This window comes from Equus quagga, chromosome 1 (genome assembly GCF_021613505.1).
Source record: "Equus quagga isolate Etosha38 chromosome 1, UCLA_HA_Equagga_1.0, whole genome shotgun sequence".
NCBI lineage: Eukaryota > Metazoa > Chordata > Mammalia > Perissodactyla > Equidae > Equus > Equus quagga.
The window spans coordinates 176,483,136-176,507,177 of record NC_060267.1 but is presented as its reverse complement, the minus strand read 5'-3'; the positions used below and the strand labels follow the sequence as shown (position 1 = coordinate 176,507,177).

At 38.8% G+C, this 24,042-nt stretch overlaps 1 protein-coding gene across 1 annotated transcript; it reads right to left on the bottom strand.

The window, feature by feature from the left end:
- Window positions 1-1,547: 1,547 nt before the first annotated feature.
- On the bottom strand, window positions 1,548-23,580 carry DIPK2A (divergent protein kinase domain 2A). Its single transcript, XM_046661840.1, has 3 exons — window positions 22,579-23,580; window positions 8,058-8,361; window positions 1,548-4,401 (listed from the first exon to the last, which is right to left on the bottom strand). The coding sequence occupies exons 1-3, from the start codon at window positions 23,233-23,235 to the stop codon at window positions 4,070-4,072; spliced, it is 1,293 nt and encodes a 430-aa protein (XP_046517796.1). The 5' UTR covers window positions 23,236-23,580; the 3' UTR covers window positions 1,548-4,069.
- Window positions 23,581-24,042: the final 462 nt, after the last annotated feature.

Genomic DNA, 24,042 nt, shown 5'->3' with positions numbered 1-24,042 from the left:
TAACTTTTCAAAAGAACTGTTTGTATTTAAAACTTAGACATATAGCTAATTTAGTTCAGAATAATAAACTATAGCTTAGTATAGACTAGGTACTTGGATTTTTCCACATATTAAAGCAAGTGCAAAATTAAAGTGGATGAGTTCACCCAAGACATTACCCTTATAGTTCAGTTGTTCAAATTTGTTTCCACCTTGTTTTAAAGTTGACTTGTTCAAATCAGGATACAAAGATGACATCTCCACTTACTATATGTGTTACTTATGTCTCTTTTAATGTAAAGGGTCCCCATCCTTTTCCTTAGAATTTGTTAAACAATACCAAGTCATTTATCCCATAGAATTCCCCATGTTCTGGATTTCGTCGATTGCATCCCCACAGCATCCTTTAACATGTTCCTTTGTGCCGTGTATTTCCCATTAATGGATAGATCTAGGGGCTTGATCAGATTCAGGCTTTTTTTCTGGCATGACCCTTCATAGGTGGTGCTCGGTACTCTTCATTGAGTCCTATTAGAAGGCACGCCATTAAGACCAACCAATGAGTTCAGGTGTTGCCATCCTGATCCATCCATACAAAGTTCCTCATCAGCTTTCCAATAGCTTCAGCAGACACTGATGATCATTGTCCAGCTCTTGACAATTCATCAGGAATTGCAAAACGGGGATAGTTTAACAATATTCCGTTTGCATTTATTAACTGGAATAATTCTATATATTCTACAAATTCTTCTCCTCAATTATTTGAATACTCTGAGGCAAGGCAGGATAAATGCTTCTTTCTCTCCTAAATTACCAGTTTTCAGAATAATCCCTCAATATCCTTCTAGATGTGACTGAGTTGGTTTGTTCTGGGTTGCTGTCTTATATTGAATGCATAATTTACATTTTTAACGTTTCAATCCATTTATTATCTTTATTGATCATGATGTATATAGCCAATGGTTTAGAACTCCTGCAGTTGGATCTTGAGCTTTTGAGAAAACACCAATGGTATTTGAGAGCTTTCCTGCTTTGGTGATATTGAGATATTACTGTTAATTTTTTAGATGTGAAACAGTATTGTGGTTTTGTTGGAGGAGAAAATGCCTAAAGTGTACATGTAAATCAAACTGATCTCTCTCGGATTTGCTCAAAATATGCTGCGGGCAAGTAGGTTGGGGTATAGATGAAACAAGTTTGGCCACATGTTGCTAACTTTTCAAGTTCCTATAACCATAATCATACTACTGTTCACTGTATTATTCTCTTGTAGGGCTGGCCCTGTAGCATAGTGGTTAAGTTTGCTGCATTCCTCTTCAGTGGTCTGGGTTTGCAAGTTTGGATCCCCGAAGCAAACCTACACCACTCATCAGCCATGCTGTGCACCAACCCACATGCAAAGTGGAGGAAGACTGGCAGAGATGTTAAGCTCATACCCAATCAGATAGTTTCTGAAAATTTTATGAAAATACATGCAAGGGGGAAAAAATAACTTACCTATACAACCTCACTTTCCACTCAAGAAAAATTTGGATATTTCAAGTTAAGAGATAGTCTGAAAAGTGTGATTCTTAAAGTATTCTTTATTAAGATCATTAAAAGTTGTAGAAACAACTTTATATTATAAAGGCACAGGAAGACAGTTCTGATAAAATATTCAAATTAAACAGTAACTTACAGTACAAAAGACAATTTTAATGCACATACAAACCCCAAATGTCTGATTCAAAAATATTTTACTGCGTCTATTAATGGGCAATGATTAAAAATATAAATTGCTGCTGTATAATAAATATCTGATAGTGAACATCTTGATAGCAAAGTGAACAAAATATTTATTGCTTTTCACATACATATTTTTCCCTGTAATTTTAAATTCCTAATTCTTTTACTATCTTCTCCTCAATCTTTCCCAAAGATAAAAGAAATTCTACATAACCTCATGGGACAAACGGTAGTCATAAAAAACTCCCTCAAGTAGCAATCACTGCTGGCAGCGTTTTGTCACTTCCTGCTCTGCAACCACAATCACTCCTCCAAAAATAAGATAAACGTTTGCTAACCCACAGAAAGACAGCCCCTCTGGGACTGGCATTCTAAAGTTTGTAATGAATAATTATCAAATATAAAAGGTGCTCCATTTTGAAAATGTGTATTTTATTTGAAGTTTTGAGTAAGAGGCGAATGTTGACATGTAATTTTACCTACTCCCCTCAAAAGTTTTCCAAAGTTGTAAAAAGTCAGCTTTGTAAAATCTCCAGCACTAAATGTTTCTTTGAGGGCTAGCTGATATATGTAATGTACTGATGCATAAAAATAACATAATGTGATCTATTTTATAATGGAGAGATCTTACCCTTCTCCTTCCAGTTTTTAAACTGGGATTAACCTCAGATTTCACCCTGCCCTTTTTGTAGCAACCCAGTTACATACGGTACGAGTAGAATTTCCATCACGATAGTAAAATAACATGAAAGCATCATCCTAACTTAATGAGTGCCATTCCAACTTAAGAAATACCTACATTAAAGTATTTGATAACCATTGTAAAGTTACTTAACCATACGTCATATTCAGACAGTGTGTAGCAGCTAGTAATGTGCCTGGTACAGAGCTGATGCTCAATAAATAGCTGTTGAATGAATGAAAAAGAAAAGAAAAAATTGGCTTTGGTTGTGCATATTTTAATCATTTTCTGATTTAGAATAAAGTCAGTCTAGGACTAAATACTGCACACTACACCAAACTTTGCCGTAAACAGAAGTAATAATTTCAAACAGAAAAATATCACTTACATTAGTGATAGTTAATTTATATACTGTAACTTTTAAAGATAGCCCACAAATTTCACACATTTGTTAATTTTTATCCACATACTCAAATCTGATGTTTAACAATTGGGTAATGAAGACCAAGTTGGGCAGACTGGCTAAACTGTCTGTTTTATAGTAAAAATTACTAGTCTATCAATAAATAAAAAGTTATGATGCCTGATTAAACTCAAATGATGACTACCATGTTAATTTTTGCAAAAGTACCGATGAATATTTTTAAGGTACATATGCTTGGAAGCAGTAGCTTAATTTTTCAACACCGAAGAAGAACCAGGGAGATGTGACTTTAATAATGAAAGAGTTAAAAGTATTGGAAGTGGGATAGTAAGAATAAGTAGGTGGCCAATTTTAAATTCTAACCATGGGACTAGGTCTAATATTTCTTTGGCATATGCATTATCATCTTGAACTAGTTAGCATTTAAAAAATACTGGTGTTTTTTTCCTCAATCAAAATTAACATCAAGATGTAGATTGCTATTATACTCTTCTTAAAGCCATTTAAAGGACAAAATGACATTTTGAATCATATGCCAAGTTTATGTTTAGTGTACACTTATAATTATTGGCATTGAGGGATGTAACTGTTAAATAATCTTAAATGATCTCATGCAATGGTGAAACCACAGAAAGTGGGGAGAAAGGTATTTACATAATAAAATACTCAGCTTTCAGAAAAAACACAGTAAACCTGGGAATCCTGCCCTAACAGTAAAAGTGTACCGCGCATAGCACTGAACGAAAACTAGTCCAAATTTAAATGAACACCTACAGTAACCTGATTGTGTAAAATAAAAAAACATAAAAATGGAAAAAAAAACCCCTACACATCAGAAGGAAAAGTGGCCTATAAAACAGGCCCATCTAACTTGACATTCAAAGCAAATGCAAGAGATTCACAAAATCATGATAGTAATGCAAACTAAGTCAAGTACCAAGTACCCTTTGATACACAAGCCAATGTAACTATCAGACTCATTTCCAATAGCTTAACAATATTCATTAATTCACTCAGGCATTCTGGGGCAAAGCAGTCAATGATGCTCAAGTCTCCAAAGTGTAAGAATAAACTTATTTGCAGAAGCATCATGTGATTTTTGAAGTAATGTCTTATTTTGATGGATGTTAACAAAAGATCTATCAGTGCAAGTTTATCATCCTCTGAATGTATTAATTCCAAATTTCGTTTTCCCAGATGGTTTTTGGTGGTTTAGTTTCAGCCAGCGATATTTAACTAAGAGAAATGTCCACCATAGACTACCTCACATTGTTACTCAATTGTGCTAGATATTCCCGCAGTTCTTTTGCAGCCTGGAATCTGCCATAGCGTTTCTTTGGGTTGGCACACTCATCCAGCAAGGCCTCTAGTCGGCCATCTTTGGCAATTTCACTTGGTGGATCATGGAGGAGTCCTCCAGAAGTGCCACGCCAGGTGGCATGTCTGGATAAGAGGTTCTGACAAACAGCATAATAATTGTGGTCCACAGTGGCACGAGCACAAAGAATTTCTTTTGAAAATGATAAGCAAGCCTCCTTATCACAGTCATCAAATTTGCTTTCATACCATACATCCCAATTTTCAGGTTTATCTGTGAAAGGAGAAAAAGCAGAAAGAGAAAAATACGTTTTAAAACAGTTTTCAATGCTTCCCCAAAGAGAACATTTCACTAATTAACATAGTGGTATTTGTTCTTAAAATTGTATTATAAACATTTAAATATATTTATACACAAGCATTTATTGGGAGTCCACCAATGCCAGGCAGAAGGATAAGAAGGTCCCCACTACTTAAGTGTTCAGTCTAGAGGGAAACTTTCCATCACACAGAGAAAGTGCCATAGGGAGGCATGACACGATGCTGCAGAGCACAGAGGAAGCAGTACTTCTGCCTGGGGCTGTAGAAGACTTCAGAGAGGAGAACTACAGGTTCTGATTTAGGTCTTAAAAGATCAGCAAGTGTTGGAGCCAGCCTGGTGTTGTAGTGGTTAAGTTCCCACACTGTGCTTCAGCAGCCCAGGGTTTGCGGTTTCAGATCCCGGGTACGGAACTATGCACCACCACTCATGAAGCCATGCTGTGGCAGCATCCCACATATAAAATAGACGAAGACTGCCACAGATGTTAGCTCAACAACAATCTTCCTCAAGCAAAAAGAGGAAGATTGGCAACAGATGTTAGCTCAGGGCCAATCTTCCTCACCAAAAGAAAGATCAGCAAGTCTGAAAAGAAAGTAGAGAAAACAGCATTCTAGACCCAGGGTACAGTAAGTACAAAGGCATGGACTTCAGGGATTAGTCCAGCTGGTTCAGGAAACAATAAGTTCAAGGTGGCCAGAGTGTGAGACAGGTGTCTAGGGATGAGGTACAGATGAGGCTAGAGAAATAGGTTGTGCCTGTGAGGTCATGACCATGATTTATTTTATAGAAAGGTAACTCTGGGCTGAAGACTGGAGGGACTATGACGATGACAGCAACTAAAAGAAGGTCCAGGAAAAAAAGTCAGATTGTGGAAATATTTGAGACAAAAATGAACAGGTAAGTGTATAAATAAAATTTAAGGCCCTAATTGGATGACAAGGTAGACATTATTAACATAATACTGTTAATATTTTATATATAAATTAGAGTAAATATAAAGTAGCGATGAGGAATTCAAGTGGTCATGTCATATATGCAACTAGAAATACAGTTGAGACGACTCTGAAGTCAGAGGTGCAGTACAATATTTAGAACACATCAACATACATGTGCCTGACGGAGCCAAGAAGAACAGCTGAACTATACTGGCAAGCATGTTGAAAAAAGAAGACTGAGGGTAGAACTTTGAAACTTAATGGGTTGGCAGAGGAAAGGTCAGTGAAAAACTCATTCGGCAAATGATTATTTGAATGCCTGCTCTATGGCAGGAAGCGTACATAGTGGCAAACAAAACAGATAAAACATGGTTCCTGCCCTCACTAGCTTACAATCAAGTATGTGAAACAGACATTAAGTAAATAAACAAACATTATCTATCATAAATTATAGGAACCGCTATAAAAGAACCAGCAGTGGAAAGGTTTCTAACAGTAGGAAGGTTTACGAAGAAGTAACCCTCTCTACTGTCAGATCTCTCCTAGCGTTAAGATGTATGCTAAGGCTTGAAGGACAAGAAGCTAGCTGTGTTTGGAAGAGAGACAGGCACTTCAGGCAGAGGAAACTGTATATAGGAAAGCTCAGGAGTGGAAAGGTTCTTTCAAGAAACTAAAAGGCCATTGAAGTTGAAGCATCAAGGGCACTGGACAGAGAGGGATATTAAAAATGAGGCCTAAGAGGAACCAGTCAGCTAATCATGGCAAGGAGTCTGTATTTCACTGGAAGAACAATGGGAAGTCATTAAAAGCACTAAGCAAGGGAGTGATAAGATCAGATTGGTTTCTTTCCATTTACACAGTTCCTTTTTTAAAACAAAAGGAGGGAGGAATTTGAGGAAGTTGTTACTAATCAGTCACTTCACTAATCTGCCACTTAGGCGATTGCTAACGGCCATGCAGACTTCTAAGTCAAGTTTCACTGGGCTGAGGAATGAATGGAGGCTGAGGAAGAAGACACAGGCAGAGTAAGCAACTTTTAAAAAATCCAGTTGAAATGAAAGGGAAAACAGGGAAGAGTCTTATACGTACGGTTTATGGGGAGGTTAAGGGAACATTTTAAGGAGGGGGTGGGAAGTTGAAGAAGAAAACTCATGCAACAAGTTCTCAAAGATGGATCTGCTCTGTCTGAAAAAGAGGGATGAAGGCGTATTTTTTTTACTAGTTTAGATGACAAAGGGAAGGACACTGAGGGAGTCGCCACAGCAAAACCGAAATTTCTCTGTGAAGGGAAAAAAAAGTCATTTACTAGAAAGAGTTCAGAAAAGAGGGTGAATAAGCAGATATGGCCTTTCGCAAAGTGGTCATTTAGATAGCACCACCATGTGAGACATTTGACAAGAATGCCAGAGCTAAGGCGGCACTGGAGCAATGCTCACTGTATGAGACGCAGGAATACAGACGCTGGGTGGCTGTATTGACCCAAGGCCAGAAATTACTTGGTATAAAACTGTAACGTATTCCAGCAATGTGCTCATTAAGAAAATTACAAAAAATTATTTTTACAAACACTAGAATAAAATTTTTAAAGTTTAGGCAAGTTGTACAACTCTGTGAATTTACTAAAAACCATTGAACTGCACATCTTAAAAAAGAAAAGCATGGTGTAAGCTGCTGCCACCTTCATGAATGGGGGAAGAAGCAAGAGGGGAAGGAAGCACCCCAGCAGGGCGTCCACTCCTTGTGGGAGGGTCTACACGGCAAGTCAAGAAACTATCACAAAGTAGTTTGGTGTGCATGGAATCAGAACAAGGCATTGGAGAAGTGAAGTATTTAATAAGATCAAGCTAAGATCATGCAAAAAGTACTTCTCACTCTAATGTATTGCTGTAGCATTTACTGCATTCCCCAGGTGCCACAAATTTTTGGTCTTTGTACATCGAAAGATCCTCATATGATGGGCAGGGAGGGGATTAAAAATACAAGACCCTCACACCATCAAGCAACAACCCTTTGGCATCTTTTACTAAGTAGATTAGTTACAGAACAGGAGGCTTGGTCCCTGACACTTTAAAATTCTATGGCATTTAATTTTCAAAACACTTCAGACACTCCGCCCACCTATCCTGGGAAAAGCTCACAAATAAATGGAGAGGAAAGTTGTGGGTGAGAGGTAATAATGTCAAACCAAAGTCAGTGATCTGGAATGCTAGGAATCATCTAAATGGTTAAAAGAGAAAAAAAATCACTGTAAGGACCCCACAGAACAACGGAACACAGAACATCACTCTAAGAGATCCTAGAGAAAAATAAGGCCTCCGTGAGAGCAGTACAGTCTCTCTGGTAGCCTTTAACTATATAAAACCTTGATTCTGCAATAGCCTCCTAAACCACAGAATACAGCAGGTCATATGAAAAAGACGTGTACACACACACAGAGTGTATGTGTCCATTTGAACCCAGAGGATATTTTACTAAATATGGAGAAACTGTGACTAAGAGTACAAGTATATGTATAATAAATCAGTGTTTACTGATACTCACCAAATAAAAGGAAGAAAGACACAAGGTTGCCACCAAAGGAGGAAATTAAAGGTTTGCTTCATATAAATGGAAACATTATTTTGACATAGAAAAAATGTGTTCAAAAAACAAATCTGAAAGTTATATACTTACTTTGTCTAATTAACCTTTTGTCAGCAACCAAAACATTTTCAGCATCCACAATGATTACCTTCCCATCTCTAGGACCAACTGCAAAATTGTCAAAGCTGACGTCCAGGAGGTAGAGTGCAAATTCAAAGTCATTGTTTGTAAGCTGCTCTGCTATTTCCATTAATTGCCAAGCGAGGTCGACTCGTTTCTCCCATGGTGCATTAAAGTAACTCCACAGTTCTTCTCCAACATAATTTACGGCCACCATTCTTCCACAAGCTCCAAGATACTTTGCAAAAGGCCAACCTTCATCAGATGGAAAACTCTACAAAAGAATTATCTTAATATTATAAAAGAGACTGATGAAGACATCCTAGGCCCAGCCCCAGACCCTCTCAGTAGAGAACGCTGCGAGGCAAGAGCTTGGCTTTCCTGTTCGAGTGAGTAATTCAACAGAGATAAATTTGATCTCTTTTCTAATTCATACCATTACCAGGGTCCTGAAAAAAAATTTTTAATAGACAACTTTACATTACACAGCTAAAGTAGAATGATAAGTCTTGCCTATCAAAATCTCAGAATCCAACTGATCAAGAAAACACAAGATACCTTCTTTATTACCAAATCTAAAAGTACTTATGCTTTCCTTTATCCTTATTGAAAGGAATAAAAGTATTCCTTTTACTGTATAAGTACAATCAATCAATCCTTTCTTTTGAATGGACAGCACTGCAGGCCTATTAGCCAGCAAGTATATCCCAGGCACCAGGCCTTGTGCTCTGCTGGCAATAAGAGTGAACTAAACAGTCTCTAAAATAAAAATTTTAGAAGATGGACACGAACAAATAATTATGAGCATATTAAGTCTTAGTTACTAAAAAGTGGTGCAGGTCCCAAGGAAGCACTAAATAGAGGCCTTACCGAGTCCGGAAGCAGACAGCGGTGGAATTCAGAGAAGGATGTCTTTTAACCTACACCCAAAGGTTGATAAAGAGCACTGATTCCTATCAACGCAACGTCCACTCCAAGTGCCTGTGGTCCCAAGTTAATCTTGTTTCCTTTCCACTGCCACCAGATTTTCTGTTCACCCTTTAGCCCAATTTCAAAATTATTTCTTCTCCTAATCTCAGCAAGGTTTTCTAATAGATTTTATAACTACTGGGAGGATTAATATCCTAAAACAAAAGTCTTCCATGACCATGAACAAATCATTTTCAACTTAACTAAAATGATAGGCTTTATTCTAAGGCACTTTCCAGTGCTAAAATGCCCATCTACAAAATGAGCATTTGGGTGCAAAAGGATGGGAAATAATAGTGCAAAAGGATGGGAAATAATATTTTAAACAACTTCTTGGAAGACCACGTAATCAGAGAAGTGTGTTTTAAGAGCCAGTCCTTCAGCCTAGCACCTTTCCTTAAATTGGGGAAAAAAAAATTATGAGAAGAAGATGTTTACACAAACACTGCAGAGGAAACATAGTAAACCACTACAGAATATAAATGTAGCCTACCTCTATTGCTGAAAATTGAACAATCTACATATATTAAATGAGCGGGAGAAGGTTCTTCTTCTTGGATCCCTCAAGAAAATAAGTAAAACTAATTTTCTTTTTTTAAAGCTTGGCACCTGAGTTAACAACTGTTGCCAATCTTTTTTTTTTAATTGCTTTTTCTCCCCAAATAACTCCTGTACATAGTTGTATATTTTAGTTGTGAGTCCTTCTAGTTGTGGCATGTGGGACACTGCCTCAACATGGCCTGATGAGTGGCGCCATGTCCACGCCCAGGATCCAAACCAACGAAACCCTTGGCCGCCAAAGCAGAGCATGGGAACTTAACCACTCAGCCATGGGGCGGGCCCCCTAAGTGACACTAACTTTCCCCTGAGCTTTCATAAAATTGACAAAACTCAGTAATATGCTTAGACTAAAATTTTTATCAACTTTAAAATTTCACCCATAATTACCTATTTTCATTTGTGCCCCCATTCAACTCTATCAATGTACAATAACTGTACTTGTTCTTTGTATATATACCTTTTTTCTTTTAAATTTTAACATCTGAGTTTTGAGACAAAACACTAATTATGTAAATTTGAAATTTAGATACGATAGCATGAATCTTCAAATACAGTAACTAAATTAATTCAATTTTAGTTCAGAGACAATATACACTGATTCTTTAGCAATTAGTGGAAAGTACATTTTTTATCTTATACCCAAGAATTTTTTACTTCTTTTGGGCATTGGGAAAAGTGACAGATTGCCCATGTCCAATGTGAAGTGCAAAAGCTGTTTGCCAACCACATGTTATTTTCCACTTTTCCTCCCAACTTAAAATATCTCCTTGATCTTCAAAATTTAGCTAGATGAAATGATTACAAAAGATTTGTTTCCCAAAAGTCTTCAGGTATAAAGTCTCTGACATAAAAATGAAACACTAAAGACAAGTAAATATGTGAGTTTATATAGTTCTGTCACACAAAAAGTAAAAGAAAAAACTCCGCCATACGCTATTGGTGTATTATTCACATGCCATATTGTAGAACAGACACAAACATATCTTTGTGAAAGTAAAATGGTCTTTGACAACAGGAGAAAAGGGAACCCTGCCAACATCTGCACATGTACAAATGCCTCCTTGTTTTTGGAGCCTTTCCAACTGGCAAACGACAGTCAAATATACACTTCATTACCCAAGTCCCTCATAGAAGAGGATAAAATATATGAACAAATGTCACATTGAGCAACTTTACATTCATACAGTGATTTCTGACAATGTTAACTGAAATCTTGCTATGCCTCATTTTAAGAAGAGCACTACAAGTCTTTCATATAGTTTGCTACCTAATCTTTTGGAAGAACTTTAATAAACTAATTCACACCACTTGATCATATGACAAGAATTTTTCATTGTATAATCGAAATAGTCAGATTTCATTAATGAAAACAGAATTCTATTGAACACACTGTAGCACAAAGAAAATGCTCAAAGGAAGCCAAAATATTTAAAATTTGTATTTAAAACAATTCTGGCTTAGAACTAAATTACCACAGTCAAGCAGAGTATGAGAGACAAAATTTTAAGATGTTAGGGCTTGGATTTGGTAAATACATCAAGCCATAAGAAACACAACTTACTTCCTGATTACCAAACTCCCACAGTGCATAAATCACAGTGGCTAGCATAAGAAGTTTACTGCTGAGGTTCACATTTTTTTATTTTAAACCAAATCTTAAAATCACTTTTCAAAGTGCCTAGAACAACAGGGCACAGAGTTTAATCAACTAAAACGTGTGCATTTTAATGAATTATTTACAGCTGAAAAAATATGTACAAATACTTTTCATTTGAAGGAAGGAGTCTTTAAACTTGGAATGGTTTATATTCTAATTGGATTGGAGGCACTCCAATTAATTGTTCAGGGCGTCTCATCACGCTCAAATGTATGTCATAAAGTGTAATATGTAGTCTTTAAAAATAATGTTAAAGATTGTACAAAGACACAAAACAGTTATAAAACTATATATTTACTTTTCTATTACTACATTCAAAAAATTAAGTTGGTGAACAGCCAAAGACAATATCTACTATTACTGCCAATGTAAAAATTAAAAATGGAAATTTAAGCATTAAGCCAAACATGGTTAACTCCTAAGATTTAGAGAAACATTAAATGCCTTCATTGTTCATTTACAAAGTAAAAAGTACTTTGAATATGAAATCTAAGATAAGTCACCATGTCTAGGTATCTTTTCTTCTTGGTAACAGAAAACTGCAAGCTACTTCTTGAATATCATAAAATTCAAATAATACTAATAACAATATTATATATTATATGCATTGACAGCAGCTTACAACCAAGGTTTCAGAAACAAGTAAATGAAACCACAAAGGTCTTCTTCCATTTTAAGAGAAAATAAAATGAAGGTGACATAAAATGTATCTAATCAATATTATACAAAAGATTAGAAAATTTAGATATTTTATATTCTTTATGGTGATAATATTTTATAAAATTTCTATATTTAAAGGGAAATACAGTATATAAGTATAATAATGGACTTGAAATCACAAGGCTAGCTTTTAAGGTCCACCTTCACCTCTGCATCTCACTAGCAGTGTGACCACGGCAGAGTCAAAGCTTCTTGGGGCTTTAGTCTCTTCCTCCATAAAACTAGAATAATATTTGTACCACCATAATCATCAGGGCAATCCAAGGATCAAAGGAAAAAAATTATGAAAGGTACTTTGTAGATTCCTTACCAAAACATTTTTATATTTCGTATTTAAACCTACTAAATAAAACATCCAGATATTCATCAAGAGATGTGCTACAAATAATGAACACCTTCCAAATATAGCAAAAGAACCACTAAGTTAGAAATACATCTTAACTGTCCTCTAGTAGTTTCTATTTTACAACAGTATATAAATTAGTTACCAAACTTTAAAAAGGCTCAATGCTATGAAAAATGTATAGGGCATCCACAGCACTAAAAATACAAAAAATTTAAAACTTGGTCACATGAATACAGATAAACACAGCACTGTAATTTGCTTTTCATTTATAATAGGTAAGCACTACAAAGTAAATTCTAAATGCTTAAGTAAGCTATTACCTATTTCTTGATAGTTTATGTGATCAATAAAGAGGATGTGAAATCTAAGAATTCTAGAGTTGGAGGCTCTAGAACTTACACCGTGAGCTGTAAAACTGGTTCAGGCTTATCAGCACAGTTTAAGTGATTCGCCTGAAGTCACACGGGTAGTAAGAGGCGAAGTCAGGCTAATACAACCCCTCAATCCAACATCCTCCTATTTCAGAAGTTTTCAGATTTTGGAAAGGTAACAGTGCACAGATTTCACACTCATATTATGCAACACCTCCAGGAGTCTGGGGCAGGCACCCCACAAGAAAACTTATTGTGCTGCAAAAATAAAGTAAGTTTATTCATCCTAAGTGGGATAAAGCATATAAATTACCTCATGTGTTTTCCTGTTTGTTTTTTTTTTTAATTTGACAAAATCTATTTTTCTACAGGTTTGTAAATTTGGAATTACAGATAAAGGATCGTATGTTAACCTACATTCCAGTGACTACAATAAGCAGCTGAAGTAGAAAGGCAACAAGAGAGTTATTGTGGAATGAAAAGAACATAGATTTCGAATTAAAAAATCCTAGATCTAGCCTAACTCCACCATGAAATGCTAAGTAAACAGTTGTAAATAAAACATAGTCCCTATTCTCAGGAAGCTTTTTCAGCCTGAGTTGGGAGGATGGTTATTAAACACATATAAACTATAAATTACGGAATTTGTTACAAATTACAGAAAAGTGGAGTATGTTGAGAAAGAAGAGTAGGGACCTATTTTAGATTGGGTAGTAAAGAGCAGCCTCTCTAAGGAGTGCTGAGACCTGAAGGATGAGTATAATATTAGACAGACTGAGGATGGGGCAGTAAGAATGTTCCAGGCACAGGTTGGAGCCAGAAGCTGTCTTCTCAGAACTGAAAAGAAAGGCCAAAGCAGCTGCAGTGAAATGAATAAGGAGGAAATGGCTTGAGGCAATGGAGTCTGGAGAGGGAGGGAGGGCCCAGATCATGCTGGCACTTGGAGAATAAAACACAAGCTCCTCAATACGGTCTACCTGCCATGAAAAACACCTATGTCAAAGCCTTAACATTCAGAGACATCTTACACAATGGAATTAACCAATATCCTCTGGTATATAACGTTATTCTAAAAAACAAGTTTTTACACTATCACAATACCCTTTGATCAGTAGCCATCGTCCTACCAGATCCATAAGTCATTTTATTCTATTATGTCAGAACACAGTCATGAAGAAAGGAGACATGGGATGTATGAGTAAAAATATATAACAGTACTTTTTTGTTTTATTAATTAATTTACTTACAGAGAACACCATGAAACTGATAGATTAAAATAAGGTCAACTCTAAAGTGCTTGTATTCCATTATCTTTTTTGTCTCCTTACATAACCAAAAGTAGGGTTTGCATACTAAGTTTAAAAGATAATTCCTTTCATACAAGAAATGTAAAATATTTTATACTCATTTATTACATCACAACATTCCAGTAAAAGGAACATAACTTTGCAGTTTGCCTAAAGAAGAGAGGTGCTGCAATAGACTTTTTAAGTGAGGAAATACCTAGCAAAAAGAAAACGGTTTGAAAAAATCTATTAATAATCAAAACATACAATCTAAAATCTGGTTATAGGTTTTCTACGGAACTGGCATTTCTACACACACACCAAAAACAAATTTGAGAACACTTTTAGAAAGTACACGCTATCAAAAGCATAGAAAATTCTTAAAGGTTCAATGTAAGTTTCAAAATTATTTTTAAAAGCCCAAATTTGAACAAAATCCCACTGTAGTAACGCATGTTATAACAGCTGTTCATAGAGATTAGTCAACTGTGCTGGTGACAGACTAATGTGTTCACAGTTTTGTGAACTGTCTGGAGGGGGAACATAGTAAAATTACTGGGATGATTTAATGGTTACCTAATTTTTTCTAAAATTTCTTTAAGACCTTAGCTTCTTAATTTATACTACCAAATAGTGGCCAAAATCCATTGCCAATACTGTAGAATCTTAAAAATCTCAAGATTTTCAAGTCCTAGGATATGTTTCACTTATTTCATTAATTTTCTGAATGCCATTTTCCACCCATCTAGAATTCCAACAATATTAAGCAATGCCTTGAAATTAGCAAGGTTGTGTTATTTCACTGAATATCATGTCCAACAGCTGTATCTAAAATTGGAAGGGAATGTCAAAACACATCAACAACAGAAAAAACTACCTCAGTTTAATAGAAATAAATTATCTTTTACAATAAATGGGTTAAGAAATGCTCTCTTCCATTAAAAAAAAAAAACCTGGCCACAAATTTTAAATATGCATAAATTTACTAGTCAACTGACCCTTTCTTACCTACTCTGGCAACTAGCAACCTTGATTCACATTTCGAAGCTGAAATACAGACCTACAAACACCATACTCAAACATTTACTCACAATAAAACAAAATGTCAAAGAAAAAAGATATAATAAGCTTCTTTTGGACCCAATAACGTAAGAATGCTACCTTACTTTCTTTAGTCAAGAACCAATTTCTTTAATCAGTCCACCAAATACAACAGTACTAACTTCCCTGATTGCTTTATACACAAACTAAATTAACACAGGCCCCCAGAAGAAGAGCAAAACACCTGCTAGTAGCATAGTATCTCTCTCCTCTGGGCTTCCTCGTCCCAATGGAATCATCACTCAGTAGTTGCTCAGACGAATCTTTATTTTTCCCTTTCCCTCATACCTTAACCCACCCAGGAAGTCTTGTGAGTTATTTCTCCAAAATACACTGGGTCTGACCACTTTTGATAACCTCCACCGCATCCATCTTAATGCAAACCACCCAGCTCTCTCCCAGGAGCTAGCGTGAAAGTCTTCCTGATTCCTCTCTTATCCCTTATTATAACCCATTTTCCACAAACCAGGCCCTGCCAAATACACTTCCATTGTTTCCCATTGCTTTGAAAATAAAATCTTAAACTCACTAAGAATGGTTACAGGGCTATGGACATACAGTCCTTGCCTACCTCGATGACCTTATATTCTACCATGCTTCTTCCCTACTCTTACATCTGATCCCACTTTGCGGCCTCTGGATCTGCCATATCTCTTGCCTAAAAACATTCCGCCCTCAGAACTTTAGCACCATTGGCTTTTTCTCATCATTCACACCTCAGCTAAGATGTCACTCTTCCTGACCACTCAATTTAAAGTATTCTATCCTCACTACAATTCTCCATCACACGAGTCTGCTTTGTTCTTTTTATAGTATGTAAAATGGGAAATTACCTTGTTCTTTGTTTGCTGCCCACACCGAATGCCCCAGAAAGCAAAGGCCTGCACAAACTGTGCCCTGGCCTGTATCCCAAGGGCGTAGAGATCAGTTCCTGGCACTACTGAGCAAGGCCACACAATTCTTGTCAGATCTCTTCACGTCACAGTTAAAACTCTAAATAAGCACTAAAAAGGCAAAATATGAAGAAGATTCTGAAGCATCATACCTACCTCTGTTAATAAATCTTTTTGGATTGAGAGTCTAAGAACACCTATAAATAACCTACACTTAACCCCTATTCTTAAAATTATCACTCATCACTGTACTAGGTACAATTATTACACTGTAGTAATGATTTACAGAGAAAAATTAAACTATTTGCTTCATATTACTGAATCCTTATTTAAACCCTGTTTCCTACAATATTCATTCTATTCATTGTACTTCATATGGGACAAATCCCTAAGCCTCCATTTAATTACTATTCAAAAAAACCTAGGTATTTATGATGTGTGTATATGTAAAGGGGGAGACATCTGAATGTCTGCCATAGGAAGAGTGAAATTTATATATTTCTAAGACAGATGTGAACATAATGTACTAAACAACTTTTCAACAACTATAGCTGTCTAAAAATGGAATCAGTTGATTTGCAAAGTAGTAATACATTATAAAAATTTTACAAGTGAAGATATTTCATATATATTATCTGAATAATTCTATCTCGTTTAATCTTTAAAACAATCCTGTTGGATAAGTATTAACATTCCCATTTTACTGATTAAAAAACTCAGGCTCTGAAACACTAAGTGACTTGCTCAATGACATCCTACAACTTTGTGGTAGGACAGAATGCCAACTCAGTACTGCCCCCCCACCACTCCTGCGCTGCCCACTCCCACCTATGAGCAAAATCTCACTTAGCCTTCAGAAGTCAATTTTTCTGTGAAATCTTCCTATGAAGATACACCCAGATGTCCCTCCCTAAAGGAGTCATTTGACAGAATGCACTATGTTTTTTGGTAGGGCTTATTATGCTGTATTGATTGCAATTAGTCATTTATATGCTTACTTCCTACACAGTAAGCTACTTGCTGCCTAGAAAAATCCCTTCAATCCAAATGCCTTAGACTAAATGAACAAATAAAATTCAGTTTTTCTGACTCTAAGTCCAGGGCTCTAAGTCCAAAGAGCTTCCAGGTATTTCACAGATAACTTCCTCTCAAGAATCTATATTAACAAAAAAAGAGACACACAAATTGGATAAAAGATTTGACTACATAATTTAAAACCTGTCAGGGTCTATGACCAGGATGAAGACCTATCCTCATGTTAAACTAGAAATTTACTAGTAATAAACTAGTCTTAAGACATTTTACAATCACTAAAGTTCTTCATATGCATAGGAAAAATGCAAGGCTTATAGTCTAAGGCCATATGAGTTTAATATACACATAATGAGTGAAAAGTAAAGAAAGAAAAAAAATCAGCATTCTGTGAAGGGTCAGCAGCAATGATAGCAATATAGGAAGTAGGCCAGAGACCATAAGCCAGAAAAACAGAGAATAAAAACCAGTCTGATGATCCCCTGAGAAAGTGACCACCAACGTCCAGAAAGCAGATCCCCAAAAGTAAGCTATTCCCCACCAACATGCATGAGGAATCTGTACTGACCCATGTGGTGGAAATATGAAGGAAAATAGTTCGAAGATAAGACAAAGTACAGAAAGGACCTCAGAATTAATAATGGTCAAAAGGTATGGATAAATCCAGAAAATAGGCCAGGGTGTCAAACGATTTGGCTCCACTGATCTGGAAGTGGTGCTTTCCTAAGAGGGACTGACTGTTTCCATGGCTTTTCCAAAATAAAAGTCTCCTCCTTTTTTAGACCTGAGGTACACAGCATCTATTATTATTTTTTTGCTTTTTCAAGAAGGATGTTCAAGTGTCAAAAGTGTCAATGAAACCTCAATGAAAAACCAGAGAAACAGAAAAAAAAAAATCCTTCTAGATTTAAACTTATGAATTTATTAGATAAAAAGTGCTCTAGCCCGAACCACCTAGCCAGAGCCATCTCAGAAGCCTAAATCTGGGAAGGCAGTTACGACAGCAGCAGCCAATGAGAGAGAAGTGGGTGGCTCCTGAAGCTGTTGCTTGAAAAGAAACTCCTGAGACAGTCTGGACATCCTTGCTAGATGCCATCGCCCCACAAGATCCTTGGCTACCATCAGCTTCATATTTTTTCCTTTAAAGGCAGTCTCGGGTTTTGTTTTGTTTTAATCTGATTTCATACGTGTAAAAATCTGGGAGTAGGAAGACAAGCTTGAAACAGGGTTATCTATTCTGGCCTCCACCCCATCCCCCTAGCAGGCACCAAGTACCAAAACTCCCCAATTTCCTTTTAGAAGAACTTAAACCCACCATTTAAAGCTAAGCTCAGAAGAGAAGTAGAAAAACAATAATTCCTCAAATCAAGAGTCTCAGAGTCACAGGAGGTTGTGGCTAAAAAGGAAAGGGTCTAATCCAATAGTCTCATTTTATAAGTAAAGTGAGCCCCATAAAAAAAGTTTATCAGCTTGTCTAAAGAAAGAGAGTTAAATGGCCATAATCTTTTGTTTACTTCAAAAACTATAACTTTTAGTAGTGCATCTTAAAAACATATTCTTCTCCTATAGAAATGACTTTTAAGGACAAAAACAACAACATTCACTCAAAGTTTTCTGTAAAAATTCATCCTATAATGTAGGAATGGGCTAAATCAGCATAACTAAAGGTATGGTTGATAGAATCATAACTATTTTTAAGGTGATTCATATTCCAAACAAGCTTCAACACAGCTGATCAAATGCACGAGACAGTTAGTTACTTTTACCTTATTTAATGTCTAACATTTATTGAGTGCTTACTAATCATCAGGTACTATATGAAGTATTTCACATATATTATGTCATTTACAAGGTTTGATATGAAAGCTTAAAATCCATAGCTTAAATAATAATAGTTACATACTGTAAAAATTAGGGAAATTCTATTAAAACCATGATTCAGAAAACTTAAGACAAATAAAGTTCTATAAATATGACAGTAAAACAAATCCTCAACTCCTCCCCTCTAAACAACCAAGAGCTTTCTTTATTTCTATAGACAAGATCATCTTCACTATCTCCAGGTCATAAAGTCAGACATACAGTCTGGGCTTCAGGAAATCCAGACGGCATTTCTCTCCCACACCCACAACTTCTATAAATTCAAGAATAGGTAAGTAGAAATACTAGGAGAAAATTTACCAATAACAGAAAACATCTTGCCAAATACTTCAACACCTCAATTTTTTCACCTTCTAAGAATGTCATTATACAATACAAAATCAACAAAGTCCCTCTCCCCAATTTTTTTCATAGCTTTATGGATTATGGCATACTTGTAATTAAAATACACTTCTTGGTGAAGTAAAAATGTGAAGAGGAAAGGAAGGTCTCACAGTAGAAGTTAAGGGTACTAGCATTATCTTGTTGCTTGACGTTTATACAATTTTTTTAGAAGATAATAATTCTATGGCAGAACAACTTTCCTTACAGCCAGAGAAGCTGCCGTAAGCTAGTAAAACTATCCAACAATGGGCAGAGTTGTTCTTTCATACTATTTCATTCTATTCTATTCATAGTATTGGGAAATTTATATTACAAATCTAAATAGCCTTACATAGATAAGGCATATGCACAATATATTTTACAGACATTTAATTAACCTTTCCCGTCTCCTTTCAAGGCAAAATAGAAACTTCAATTTGTTATTTCTTAAAATCAGAAGAGGCGAGTTTAACAGGTTCAATCATATACATTTTTGAGTTCTTTCTTTAGTATCTTATCAAAGGAGACTTTTAAATGTTTATTTTGGAAGCATGTTTACAACATTGGAAGTTTTATTAAGAATAGTTTGATGAAGTCAGCTCAAAAGCCTTTCTTTCCAAAGAAGTTATCTTTTATTGTCCAAAAATTAAGGAAAATCTAGTTATCATCAACTGTCCAAAAATTCCTTAAGTGGCTCCCTCTCCTGGAAAAGAAAAAGAAAAAGTGAGTTCCTCTTTAAGCTGTAAAACACACACTTGTACCCTTAAAAACATTTTTAAAAATACATGAACCAAAAAATACAGAGCCAAATGTGAGTGAGTTTTTCTACCATTATCATTTAATATCCCAACACAACCATAAACAGCTCCTAGAAACCAGTATAAATACTAAAATTGTATACATTTGTCTAGCCAACAAAAAGTAATGAACGTAATGATTTGACTTAATATGTAACAATCTTTGCACTTGGTCACAGAATTTTGAGATTCCTTTCCTTTTAGTAGTTTTATACTATCATCAAACCTCAACTATATTGTTCATACTTCGTAACTCACTAGTTGTTACCAAAGGTTTTATGAAGAAAGTAGCAGCTGTAGGAAGATCTCTTATTTAAAAGTGAGTTTCTTTTTCTACTTGATTGTTCAACAGGTAAAAAAATAAACATACCAATATGATTGACTGGTATTAAGACCCCACATTTACATTTCACACAGCATGTGACTGACTATAGAACTAAGCTGCCTAAATTAAAATAGCAATTTACAAATGTCACAGTCAACAATGTTGAAACATGTATTCCCTCATACTGAAAGCAAAGTCTTGTCCTATAGCCCATCTATCTACCCACTCAAGAGCAACTGAGTCACTAAGTTTAGATTACAAGAATATAACTGTAATTCTTTTAAAGTTGTTTATCACTAAAGAGTAAAACAGAGGAAGAAAGATTAAGTTTGAGGGAAGAGTTAATCAGAAAACAAGATACAAGCACCCTTCATTATCTCAACTTTATAAAGTAAACTGAAAAAGCCAAGACAACTTCAAACTTCAGAAAATATAAAAGCTTCTGAAAGAAAGCAGATTTACCTTAGTGCAAATCAAATGCCAAAGTTTCTCATATTAAAAAGCCATGACATGTTTATAAATAACTGGATATAGTGTTCTTAAAATATTAGTTGTTTCTAATACATCAATACTCAGAATTACCTGATGAAAATCTCTCAATAGGCAGTCGCTATTCTAAGTGCAAAAAATCTGTATTACTACTAAGATAGCTCCTTACTCAATTCTTGGGTCCCAGAGAATTTGGCAAACTATCTACTCAGCAAACTACTGCTAAAGCTTTCTCCAGGGACCAACTTTGCTAACAAACATCTACTCCTCAAAGATAAAAGACAGCTTAAATAGAAAAGACAAGTTTCAAATCAAATGCATGTATCATAAATATGGGCTTCAGCTTTAGAGGCTGACTAGTTTGGAAACTACCAAATAAAGTAATTTCTTTGAGGAAATTTAAAGCAGTCTTATATACCATTCAGTGTTAGAGAGAGCAGTAATTAACACACAATCTTAAATTTGACCCTTTGCATATATCCTATGACACCTTAAAATTTACTAAGACCCACACTAAAGTCTTGGTTGAGGCAAAATATTTTGTGTTGAAAGTATTTCGCTGAACTAATCAAACAAAACAGGTTTCTCTTAGCTAAGCTGGGCAGCAGAGATCTTGGGAAAAGCAAGCAATACAAATGAACACTGCATACTCCTACTCATGCACTTTAGATTTTAAAACAACAACACAACCCTGTACAACGCCCCCGGCCATCAGTGACATTCGTAGCAGGGCAGAAAGGGCGTGAAGTATGGCAAAATTGCTTGTGATGGATTTTCAGTCACGCTTTACCCTTGCATTTGAAATACTGCAAAACTGGCATGGAAAAGTAGCAAGGTAACTTCCCCTGCGCTCCCCGGGAGGGATCACAACCCCCGCGTCGTACCCATCAGCCAAGGACGCGCGGTAAAGCCGGGTCAGAACGCGTGGAAACTCAGTAACTACTCCAAAGGTAAACACAGTTTGGGGGGCTTGTTTTCTTTTTTGCTGTCACCTGTAAAAAGATCGCAACCTACTCCCCTAAAAGGCACATCTGTTTTCAAAATAAAGTCCCCAGAGAGCCACTAACTTAACCAGGCGAGAGGTGGGAATCTCTCCCCCGTTTCTCCCCCCGGCCCACACTTCGTCTCCCTCCTGCAGCCAAATGACCAGATGAACAGGGCAGGTCACAGGACCAGGATGCAAACGTCCGTCTTGGCCTTAAACCCTCCCAGCCCCAAGTCCAACGATGCCTTACTTTTTCCCCTTCCTAAACCCATGCAAAGCGCGGCTCGCGGATTTCCCCCATCCCTGATCACAGTCCCCATTCTCTCATCTTATCTTCCCCAGCTTGTCCCCAGACAGGCTGTCCCAACGATTTGCCAGGTCAAATAAGCTAAGGACTAAAACAAAGACAGACTTCGGGGCCGAAGTTAGGCCAGCCACGCGGGTACTAACGGGGCGGGCAAACGCGGTCCAGACACACTTGCAAAGAACCGAGGAAGGGCCGGGGGCTCGGGGGCCGCTGCGCCGGCGGCGACCCGCGGAGAGGCGGGGAGGGGGCCGGGGAAACGCTGCAGAGACATTTTGGGAGTAAGCACGCGCTCCCTCTGGCGTTGAAGGGCCCGTAGTCGAATCCCAGCTGCGCCCGCGTCTAGGGGACAAGAGCCGACTCGCCACCAGCCGGGTCGCCCCGCGCCCGCCCCGCCGGGTCCGCGCCTACCTGTAGCACGAGCGGCTCGGGGTTGAAGGCCAGGGTGAGCAGCAGCTGCATGCGCTCCGAGTCCTTGAGGTTGCGGAGCAGGAAGCTGCCCGAGTCCTTGGTCTCAGCGTAGCGGCGCACCAGGCGGTCGAGCAGGCGCTGCGAGGGGCAGTGCACCAGGTCGGACCAGCCCTCCACCGCCTCGGGCGTGAGCAGCCGCACGTCGCCGTTGAGGCGCGCGAACTCGGTGCGGGGCATGGCCTGGAGCAGGTCGCAGCGGGGCCGCCCGGTGGCCCGCTTGCAGATGCTCTGGTCGAGCTGCGCCAGCTCGCGCTGCGAGCCGAGGCGCTTGAGCACCACGCGGCGGCGGCCGCCCTCGCGGGGCTCGCCGTACTGCGCGAAGTAGACGTTCTTCACGTTGAGGAAGTCCAGCAGGCGCAGGCGGCCCCACGCCTCGAACGCCACCTGCCCGTTGAGGAAGCGGCGGCACCAGCTCGTGCCGAAGCACGCCGGGCACTTATTGAGCTGCAGGAAGCGCCGGTCGGCCAGCTCGTTGCGCTGCCAGGAGGCGAGCAGCGACGGCGAGTGCAGCACCATCAGCACCAACAGGCTGCCCAGCGCCGCCAGCTTCAGCGAGCGGGACAGGCGGCCCAGCTTCGGGGGCACCAGGCGCCACATCCCGCCCGCCCGCCGCCCGCGCGCCCCACGCCGAGGGCGAGGGCACCCCCGGGGCGCCCCCGCCGCGCCGAAAGCCGGAGAGCGACCGGCAGGGGCCCCCGGGCGAGAGAAGGGGCGAGGGCGCGGGCCGGGGCGGGAGGCGGAGGAGATGTGTGAGCGCGAGACGGGGAACGGGCAGGAGCCGAGCGGAGCGGGCTGCGACTTCTCCCCGTCACTAGTCTCCACAACTCTCGAGCTCCCTCCTCCGAGCTCCCCGCCCTCCGACTCCGGCGGCGCCTCCGCCCCGCCAGCCAAGTTATAGCCGCTCGGGGCGGGGGGAGTGCGGGGGCCCGACGGCCGCGCGCCCGCGTACGCGCACGCGCACTGCTCGCTGGGGGCGCGCGAGCTGCAGCGGCGGCGGCGGCGGCGGCCGGCGCGGGGTGAGTGGGGGACGTCTCTGAGGAGAGGGAAGGAGGGACTCACGGAAGGGGAAGAGAAGCTGCAATGTCTCACAGCGAAAAGTAGCAACAGTGTAGGAAGGTGGGAAGGACGAGGCGGCCCCGCGTCCCTGACGCCGCACGCCCCAGTTCGTGCGCGCCGGCTCTCCAGAGAGGGAGAGGGGCCGGGGGCGGGGCCGGCGGGCGGGGCGAGCGCGTCGCCCCGCCCGGAAAGCGTAAGCGCGGGCTCGCGGGTTCGGCTTGGGGGCGGGCTCCGTGGGGGCGGAGCTCGAGCCTTGGAGGAGGGATGAGCTCTCGAGCTCTGGAGGCGAAGCGACTTTCAGGACTAGTTAATCTGTGATCGTGGAGTTTTACTGGGGCCTGTCTCTTG